This window comes from Telopea speciosissima, chromosome 2 (assembly GCF_018873765.1).
Source record: "Telopea speciosissima isolate NSW1024214 ecotype Mountain lineage chromosome 2, Tspe_v1, whole genome shotgun sequence".
In the NCBI taxonomy this organism is placed as follows: domain Eukaryota; kingdom Viridiplantae; phylum Streptophyta; class Magnoliopsida; order Proteales; family Proteaceae; genus Telopea; species Telopea speciosissima.
Genome location: NC_057917.1, coordinates 38,090,894 through 38,101,983, shown reverse-complemented (window position 1 = coordinate 38,101,983; position 11,090 = coordinate 38,090,894). Strand labels below are relative to the sequence as shown.

Here is an 11,090-nt window from a genome sequence, read left to right as displayed (position 1 = left end):
TGCCTGTTGGGTGCTGGTCAGGGTGGTCCAGTCATCAACCTCCCATATTTGCTGCTTCAGGTGATGCTTTATCACGCACGGAATCCAGCCGATGGTTACCTTCCTTATGGGAAGTTCCTTACATTGGTCTTTCGATACTTTGGGGTTCCGTTAGAGGGGGAGTACATTGACAGGGTCCGATCCAGGCCTATACACAAAACTTCTATCTTGAAGATGAAAGTGCCTGGTGAAGATCCAGTAGAGGGCGAGGAGCAGATGGGAGTGCCAGAGGGTGAGCTCCAGGGTGGTGATGCACATGATGAGGGTCAGATTGGAGAGGGGCTGGGCAACATTGGAGTAGACACTCAGGGCATGTACACAGAGGAGCAGGGGTTAGGTCCAAATGATCTCGAGGGTTTTAACACAATTTACGGACTTACCTGCTTATGAGACGACCGGTGCCACCAGGTCACAGGTTCCAGGGCCTCCATATTGGGCTCAGGTGATGGCACAACTTCAGAGCCTCGGTACACAGATGTCAGACCTAGGATCCAGGGTGGATCAGGGCTTCACTTCCTTGGGCAGTAGAGTGGGTGCTGTCGAGCAGAGATTGGATTTCTGGGACCGCTACTTCTGAGTTGATTCACACCCGCCTTAGCCTCCTACAGATGATTTACCTCCTACAGAGTAGCTCCTACAGTACCGGACTTTTGTGCTATATGGTTTTGACTACTGTTATTTTCTTTATGCTTATGTACTTTTCTTTCTTTATCTTCAGCTTATGTACTTGTTGAATTGCAGTCATGCAATCAAACTTTTGTAACTATTTTTGAGTTCATAAAATTCTTGCATTTTACTTACTTACATCTACCTCCCCTGTGGTTTTTAATTCTTGCATCTTTTATTGTTTAAAGCTTATTAGTCCTAGTCTGAAACCCATAATCAGAAGAAGAGCCTCTCGCTTTGATACCAAGCTCTGTCACACCCCAAACCACCCCCTAGGTGGACTGGGTAGGTGACCCAAATTACGTAATGGCAATCCGCCAAATCCCACGGATCTAGAAGCAGTGCTTACGATTATGGAACCATATCCACATCTTAACCATAAGTAAGATCAAAGTAGTGCAGAACGTCTACAATTTAAAAGTAAAAAGGAAGCATAGAGATATGGGAAATGGTGATAATATATACATAATAAGTCTTGTTTGATACATCTCCCGGGCACACACAACCCACAATAAAGAAACAAAAGCTGATAAGAACAGTACTACATACAAAAATATATACAGGGCGAGCATTCTCAACCCCAAAAAGGAAAAGAAAAGAAAACTATAATAACCAAGTCAAAACGGGGATAACTCCAGAAAACACAAAAGGAGTCCCCAGTCAAAACATCACATGCACGCTTCAATGGTCTTCATCTGCAATGACCACCGAGAACGTACGCAGAATCGGTATGACCTCCGTTGGGGTCCACACCAACATCATCGTAACAACCAAAACTCTCCTCCTCGAGATAACCTGCCATGCCACAGTGGCACCACCTGCAGGATCATCTAAGAAGAAAGCAGCATATAACAGAGTGTGAGCCCCACCGAGCTCGTGAGCAAATAACATCAATCATGCATGCATAGGAAGTTACAATCCACAGTTCACATGATCTACATGATATGCAAGTCCAGATTCTTTATTATTAGCCACCTAGCAATACAACTAAGTCAGGTTTGTGCTATTACAATCCCCAATATGTGTATCCCTGGTGCGGGCTTGGTTATCCCTTCCCACGATATGCCTATTGAGTTGTCGGAGAGGACCAGTCAGCCCCAGCGCACTAGTCCTCGGTCAGCCCGACCAGCCCTCTGTGATTATCCAGGGGGATAACCGTTTCTTCCCTCATGCACCATTCCGGTGTTCATTTATTCTTTTTTTTTTTCACTCCCTGATAATTGTCCCCATAGGCATCCAGCACCTTAACCCCTGTTGGCAAGGGTACGTAGCACGAGTGATGAACTCTAGCCCCATGTCTATATGGCATCGTATAAGTCCAGTGGTGTCAACTGTACCCCATAATACGGGCTACCATGGGCCCCATTTCCAAGCCGAGTACGGCATCTAGTATAGCAATCACAACCATCATATAGAATTCACAGTGTTGATCAACAACAGACATTATGCAGTGATTTGAGTAATTTGAATTATAAGTAAATAACACAGCATTCAAGATTCAATTATTAATAGCTGGCATCAGATCATAATTACATTTGCACATACGATAGTATTATTCACTTACTAGTACTTGGCTCTGGGTACTCAGTCACAACTTCAGTTCCAGCAGTTGTCTGATTGTTGACCTCGAGCTCGGGATCAAGTCCTAGATGTAAATCACAAGTTGTCATGTTAAGTTATCGGTCTATCATTAGAAGTCCTAGGGTTACCCTAATCTTACTGGGTTGACCCGGGGTTTGGTCTCATTTGGAAATACCGGGTCTTAGGTCATATTTCGGTGCATGGGCCAATGCCAGGGCACAGGGGCAAATTGGTCATTTATAATACGAGTACCTACCACTAGGTCAGAACATCATCCCACTACAGTCTATGACATAATTACACTGTTGTCCACTTTATGTCAGTGATGTAGAATCAAACACAGCAGTGCACAGTTACCTACGGGGCCCACTAGGGTCCTGAATCATTTCTAAATAAGAACAGATGTGAGGAAGGGATTTTTGGTAATTTCCAGCCTTCCCACAGTGTCTAGGGGGTATGTGGGTCAAATCCCCCAGGTCTGTCCATCATTCCAGCCAAATTCCCTTCACTAGGCGTTGGCTCTGGGCGATGTCTGCATCGCCCAATGCATCGCCTAGTGCCTGGAGAATCGATACAGGCTGAGTTTCCAAGGCTGGGCTTGCATGGTTGGATTCACACCTGATCCTCTGCATGTTAGAGGTGTTGTGTAGCCCCAGTGATGGTCTACATCATGGTCCAATTGGTTTCTCCATCAGGGTTCCAGTCAGGCTGACTGTGGCTGCCCAAGTAACCAGGGTAAATAGTATTCAGGGTTTTGGCTAAGCTTGGGAGTTGATTTCAGCCACATGCAGGGCTGGAAATGCATGAATCTTGGTGGTTCAAGGTTGCAACCACCTAGGGTTGGGTCTCTGCAGCCTTGTCCAGTACCCAGGGTTCCAAATCAGGCTTCAGTAGGGCCATCTGGCAGTGCAGATGGGCACAGCCTGAATTCAGCCAGCATAAAAGCATATCTAAATGCTTATTTTCAATAACAAACTCAGATCCATCATGCACAAGGTCTCCATGATTGATCTAGACCAAGCCTGGGCATACCCAAGCTGTTCTGGGCTGCCTAGGAAACAAATACATAGAAAACATAAAGGGGAAAGAGAAACAGCATGCATAAACATGTATTTTTATACCTGAGGGAGCTTGGAGAAGCTCGATTCCAGCTTCTATGGGTGATGGCAGCAGCCTCCCCCCTTCCTTCCTTCTTCCTTCTTCTCCTTCTTCTTCTTTCTCTCGTTTCTTTCCTCTCCTTTCTCTCTCAGATTCAGATTTGCTAAGGGCTCTAAAATGAGCCCAAGGCCTCCTATTTATAAGCCAAGGCCAACTAAGGCCTGTTTGCCTTCAGCCCCTCTTTTAAAAACTGATTTTTGGAACTGATTCTGTTCAGTTTTGCGTTCACTGGTGGGGTCCACATTGAACCAGGGGTATGAGGTGGTCCCTCAGACTCCCCTCTATCAGTGGAGGGTGTCCATGGTCATGTTGGGTGGTCCCCACATTTATAATAATTAAAAATGTGCAAAAACAGCCACTGGGCGATGTCTCTGGGCCTTGCTGCCTCGCCCAATGCCATCGCCCAGAGAATTCCAGCAACAGAATTCAAAGGGGAACAGCAGAGGGGTTTAACCCTGGGTTAGGGTATTGTCCCCATATGCCCATTATGGGTTTTTACATGATTTTCCAGAGGTGGGTCCCACCACTTTAAGGAGGAGAGAGAATACCTGGGGTTCAAGCTATACATCAAGCTGTGGGCTTTGCAAGAGCAGGGGTCCATAGTCCATCTTCTCACAAGTATAAAAGAGGACATGCACAGGGTTTCTTCATTGATCCATGTCACTGGAGTGATGCTCCACAGTGATCATGGTTGCCTGATCAAGGGTTCCTATCCTTGAACCAAAATTCCAACTTGTCAGCTCAGCTAAGTAAAACTGATGATTTCATGTACAAGCACTTGGAGAGAACCTCGGCTAAGTAAAATTGATGATTGCATGTGCTTACACTTGGACAGAGGCATAGTTAAGTAAAACTGATGATTGCATATACTTATACTTGGAGAGAGGCTTAGCTAAGTAAAACTGATGATTTCATGTACAAGCACTTGGAGAGAGGCTCAGCTAAGTAAAACTGAGGATTGCATATACTTGTACTTGGAGAGAGGCTCAACTAAGTAAAACTGATGATTTCATGTACATGCACTTGGAGTGGGAGGCCCAATTAAGTAAAATTGATTATTTCATGTACTTGCACTTGGGGAGAGGCCTAGCTAAGTAAAACTGTTGATTTCATGCGGAGAGGCCCAGCAAAGTAAAACTGATGATTTCAGTTAAATAAAATGGATGATTCATGTAATTGCACTTGAAGAGAGGCTCGGCCGTGTTTCATAATCTCGGGATCGGTCAAGGTTGATACTGATTCGGATCCACTAAAATCGATAAAGATCGGTCAAAAATAACAAAAAATTAAGGTTTTACAGGATCAATTTTTGTACCTGTGAGTATAGTTAAAAAAATATTAAAGAATTAAAATAAAAAAATTCAAAAAAGATTAAAATACCAAAATAATTGATCAAAAAACCTAAAAAATCATGCATATCAGATCGTATCAGAAAATCTGACTGGGTAGAACGATCCATTAATACCGAGTAGGATCAGTCATTAATTGGGATCGGTCTAGGACGATACCAATCTAATTCGGCAGATTTTGACTGATCCAAACTAAAATTATGAACCATGGGCATAGCTAGGCTCTATGCATCCCTGTTTGACATTAAGCAAAACATTGCAGTTGATCATGTTTACTATTTTAGAAGAACCCTATTTGTTTTTTTTTAAAGGACCCAACCATATAAAAAAATAGACCAATATGACTACTAGATCTAAGAATTCTCAGTTGAGTTTTCATTAATTGTAAAGATATATTTATACATGAGATTAGGGTAAGCCTAGTGATCGAATTCCGTACATAAGATAATGGAAAGAGAAGAGATTGTGTACATGTGATAATAGGAAAGTGAGAGAATGAATCCTAACAAATCAACCTTATATAGAGTTTCTATTTGAGTGAAACTCTATATACGTCAATACACCCCCTCAAGGTGGAGAGTCGAGGCAGTGGATCTTTAGCTTGTCCCGTAAAAATTGAAACCGAGCAGTGGAAAGTGTCTTGGTTAAAGCATTGGCAATTGGATCTGTAGTAGAAATAAACTGAACAATTAGCTGACATTTGGCTACCCGATCCCGAACAAAGTGAAAATCTATCTCGACATGCTTAGTGCGAGCATGAAAAACCAGGTTTGTAGATAAATAGGTCGCCCCAATGTTATCAAACCAAAGTACCGGGGGACCAGGGATAGAGATTCCCAACTTAGTGAACAACGACTCTAGCCGAACTAACTGTGCCGCAGCGTTGGCTAGAGCCTTATACTCAGACTCAGTAGAAGAACGAGCAAAAGTCCGTTGCTTTTTGGAATTCCAAGAGATAAGATTGGGGCCAAGAAAAATTGCATACACCCCAGTAGATTTGCGATCATCACTAATACCAGCCCAGTCTGCATCAAAATAGGCCTAAAGAGTGAGATCTGTAGAACGACTGATAAGGAGACCATGATGTTGAGTTGCCTTCAAGTAACGTAGTATGCGTTTGACTAAAGACCAATGCTCATTGGTGGCATGCATATACTGACAAACATGGTTAACAACTAATGCAACATCAGGGCGTGTAAGGGTAATATATTGAACCGCCCCCACAATGGAACAATATTTAGTTGCATCAGAGAAGAGAGCACCCGTTGGGTCTGAAGCCGATGTAGACAAAGCCATTGGAGTGGAGTAAGGTTTGCAATCTTGCATACCTGCATGGTTGAGTAAATCAGCCACATACCGAGATTGAGATAGAAGCAGCCCTTTAGAGTGATATGTAGCTTTAACACCAAAGAAAAAGGATAGAGGCCCAAGGTCCTTGATGGAGAACTCCGAAGACAATCGCTTAAGAAGAGAGCTAACCCGAGCAGTCGAATTGATAGTGACTAGTATGTCATCCACATAGATAAGGACATATATAGTGTGATAACCATCTTGAAGAATAAATAATGAGGAATTTATTTGAGATGCCCGAAAGCCAAGTTGAATTAGATACTGAGATAGGTGGTGAAACCAAACACGAGGGGCCTGTTTCAGCCCATATAAAGAACGATGAAGCATGCAAACTTAATCAGGATGGGTAGCATTGACAAAACCCTATGGCTGGACCATAAATACATCTTCAGACAGAATGCCATGGAAGAAGGCATTGTGTACATCAAGTTGGTGAACCAGCCAACCATGAGAAACCGCAAGGGATTAGATGGAATGAATGGTGGTGGGTTTGATAACAGGACTGAAGGTTTCCTGATAATCAACCCCGGGCTACTGATGAAATCCCTTTGGAACTAGTTGAGCCTTGTACCATTCAAGAGAACCATTGGCTTTACGTTTGATGCGGTAGACCCATTTACAACCCATAAGATTCATTGTAGAGGAACGAGGGATCAATAACCACGTCCCATTTTTAATTAAGGCATTGAATTCTTCAGTCATAGTAGTGCGCCACTCTAGAACCTTGGAAGCTTGCGAAAAATAAGTAAGTTCAAGGGGGGAAACGTCAGTAGATAAAGCATGGGGCTGAGAAGGCCGTTGTGGGGTAGTATACAACTCTTGAATAGAGCGTGTACGAAGAGGGGGATGGGATGCGGGATGACGGGATGGGAAGAGGAGGGCGATGGTAGTGTGGGGTTGGCGGTAATAGGTGTGTCAGGTAAGGGAGGTAGGGGAGGGGGCGGCAAAGGTTGTGAAGGGGGATCAGGGGGAGGTGTAGGTGCAGCAGATGGGACCATACAAGCAATGGAGGCCCAAGGAGATGGGGAAGAAGGAGAAAAGGGAGGAGAGGGAGGGGAGGAGGAGAAAAAGGGAAACTTTGCTCATCGAAGCGGACATGACAAGCAATCTAGAATTTTTTGAAGCGAATGTCGAAACAACGGTAACCAGTGCGTGAAGGACTATAACCAAGAAAGGCACAGGGTGTGGAACAAAAATCCATCTTGTGATGATTATATGGTCGAATATAAGGGTAGCAGAGACAACCAAAAACTCAAAGAAAGGAATAATCAGGAGCCTTGTGATGAACCAATTGAAAAGGCGAGATGTAATCTGACACACGGGAAGGCATGCGATTAATAAGAAAGATAGCGGATTCAAAAACAAAGTGCCAATACTGCTGAGGAACATGACCATGGGCAAGCAAGGACAATCTAGTTTCTCCAATGTGCCGATGGCGATGCTCAACAGACCCTTGCTGCTCATGAGTGTGAGGGCAAGAGAGGCGATGAGAGATGCCAACGAAGGAGAAGAAGGTGGATAGATTGTGATACTCACCCCCCCCAATCAGTTTGCACAACATGAATTTTGTGATTAAATAAACGTTCAACCATTAGATGAAATGTGAAAAATAGAAAAGACATCGGATTTGCGTTGAAGGGGAAAATTCCAAATATATTTAGTGCAATCATCAACAAAAATTACAAAATAACGATGGCCATCACTAGAAATAGTAGCAGAGGGCCCCCAAACATTACTATATATTAAGTCCAAAGGAAATAAACTACAAGAAGGAGAAAGATGCAAAGAAAGACGATTGGCTTTGCCAAGATGGCAAGCATTATATAAATGTGATAAACAGGTAGAATGACATGGAAGACTATTCTGACAAAGCATAAAATGTAGGAGACGCTCATGGGGATGACTAAGGCGGGAACGCCAAATGTCGAAGGAGCTTCTTTCAGCAGTATTGGCGGTTGGGGAAGAAGCCGAATCAAAGGAGATGGTGTAGAGACCATTGTTACTCGGTCCAGAAAGCAGTATGTTCTTAGTTACCTGGTCCTTCACAAAAAAGTGAGAAGAATGAAACTCAAAATAAATAGAATTATCTTGACAAAACTTTTGAACGAAAAGTAGATTTTTAGATATAGAAGGAACATGTAAAATATTAAATAAATGAAAAGAAAGAGAGTTAGAAGGAGATGGATAAGTAGCAGTACCAATGTTAGAGATGGGGAGTCCCTTACCGTTGTAGGCATGGAGCTGATTAGGGCCATGGTAGCTATCATAGGCAGAGAGAGAGTTGAGATCCGGGGTGACATGGTGAGAAGCACCAGTATCCAGATACCAGGTGAGGACAGTGGAAGGCGGTGGGGTAGGAAGTAAAGGAGGGTTTGCATAGTAGGCTGCAGGGGGAGAGGTAGGAGGATAGTGGTGGTAGTGTGGGGGAGAAGTGTGAGTAGAGGGGGATTAGGGCTGATGAAAAAGGTGGGGCTGGTCTTTTTAATGACTTGGGCAACAGTGTGGTAAAGGCATTGACAAATAGTGCACCATGGAGTGGCCCCTTGTGAAGATGAAAGACCCCCAAAAGCATGACCATGACCACGGCCGCGGTCACCCCTACCACAGGTGGAGCCTTTGGATGACATAGCAACGCCTAGATCTTTGAACATTTTATTGGCAGTGGGTGAGCTTGCCGATGGAGAAGACTCAGTTAGTGAGATCTTATTCAATGCCGAACCATGGAGAAATTCATGGCTAAGAAGCATAGCATGGAGTTTGTCATATGAAATAGCATCTATCCTAGTGAGAAGAGAAAAAACCATGGCCTGAAATTCCGGTTTCAAGCCGCAATAGACATGAAGGTTGAAGGTGCTTGGGCGCAGGGGCTGACTGGCGGCAGTGAGTTCGGCCGCAATTGCTTTGGCACGAGTAAGAAACTGAGATACAAGCTCATCTTACTGCTATGTTATATCTGAAATAGCCATGGAAAGAGACATTAAACGGCTCTCAGAAGGGGAGGAGAGAGCAGTGGATAGGGTATCCAAAATTTCCTTGCTCAATTTCTTGCCGAGAATGAGAGGAAAAACCTCTTCGGAGAACGATGCGATCAAGAGACTTCGAATCATTGCATCATTGCAAAGCCAGGTATCAGCGGTAGTATCGTCGATGGGAGCAAGGAGTAGATCCATCAAGAGGCCCAAATAGATTTTGAGCCATGAAGAATGGTTTGACTTAGGTCTTCCAATAGAGATAATTCTTCGTGGTTAAGTTGATGGGCACGTAGTGGTGAGCTTGCGGGAAGGGCACACCAGGTGGGGAAGCTATAGTGGTAAGAGTAGTAACATCACCCATATTGGAAGAAGAAAGAAGAAACGAAGAGAAAAAGTCCAGGAACGCTAGCTCGTGGGAGTAGCGGCGAATGATACCATATTAGATCTGAGAATTCTCAGTTGATTTTTTATTGATTGTACAGATATATTTTTACATGAGATTAGGGTAAGCCTAGAGATCAGATTCCCTACATAAGATAATGGAAAGAGAAGAGATTGTGTACATGTGATAATAGGAAAGTGAGAATGAATCCTAAACAAATCAATCGTATATAGAGTTTCTATTTGAGTGAAACTCTATATACGTCAATAACGACGAAGTGCATTATTTTTACAGAAACCCATTTGGCTGCAGGTCACTACGAAGGTTTATTTGAACACGTTTTGATTTGAGATGTCCCCAATTTACTGGTCTGAATAGGAATTACCACCTTTGTTAAGAACCCCAACACATCACTTTATATATATGTACGATCAAGTTTTCCCACACCCACTCTCAATCCTTTGTTGGGTGCAGATGTTTTTGAGGGGTATCCCACAATGGGTGGAGGCATTATCGACTTCGTTCTATAAAGGTCTGACATTAATGACCCTAGGATGATGACAGAACCCTTCAACTTTCAAGGCCTGTGGGGAACTCTCATTAGTAATATGGGATTCGTTCTTAGAAACATTTTTTCAAAAAAGAGCTTACAGAGCTTCAAAGAAGTAAATGGGCTGAACTTATATGGATGGATAATTATAATTTCACTACTCTATCTTTATCTAGTTGCTGTGTTTGTTGAAGGGTCTCAATGGGTTGAAGGCTATAGAAGAGCTCTACTGGCTATTGTGAAACCATCAACCTTGTATCTGTGGGTGATCATATCTGGGGTCGTCTACCATTTATATAATCAGTCCTCTTACCAAGATCTAGATCAGATTACTCCATTGACATTCTCAGTGGGAAACACAATGAAGAGTGTGGTTGTGATTGTCTCATCAATTCTGGTTTTCAAGAATCTTGTGAGACCTTTGAATGCTTTAGGATCTGCCATTGCAATCAATGGGACTTTTTTGTATTCCCAGACGACAACAGCTAATAAGGCAAAGAAGCTTGAAGATGAAAGAAGAGCTGAAATTTGTTGTTTTCTTCACCGTCATTCTACTTGCTTTCAATAAGAATCAGCATTTTGTTCCTTTTCTTTAATACATTTGATACACTGCTCATAATGTTCATCTTCATTTTGCTGGTTTGTAATGATCTCTTCATACTATTTAGATACAATCGTACAACTTTGAAACATGTTTTCACTCACAATTATTTTATTTTTTATTTTTTGCTTCTATAGAAATTTTTTGTTCTTTTTCTTGTTATTATAAGCAAAATTGTCATTGCATCTATTCCTTTTGGCAATTTAATAATTCCAGATCTAATCCATCCAATTTTAATAAATGCAAGACACTATATTAGAGAGCTAAGCAAAGCAAGATGGGTGTTTGGAGTTTTGATTAAGAGACTTTTTGTTTTTGTTAAACTTGACAATATTATTACAAACAATTGATTGTATAGAAGTAGGGCTTCTAAAAGCCTTACCTTTTGTTATTTCTCATGGATACTATAATTTACTAATTTCCAAGGTCGAATGATGTTTAT

At 42.6% G+C, this 11,090-nt stretch overlaps 1 protein-coding gene across 1 annotated transcript; it reads left to right on the top strand.

Moving 5' to 3' along the window:
* Positions 1-10,105: 10,105 nt before the first annotated feature.
* Positions 10,106-10,615, top strand: LOC122650694 (xylulose 5-phosphate/phosphate translocator, chloroplastic-like). The gene has a single exon (XM_043844088.1). The coding sequence runs from the start codon at positions 10,106-10,108 to the stop codon at positions 10,613-10,615; it is 510 nt and encodes a 169-aa protein (XP_043700023.1).
* Positions 10,616-11,090: the final 475 nt, after the last annotated feature.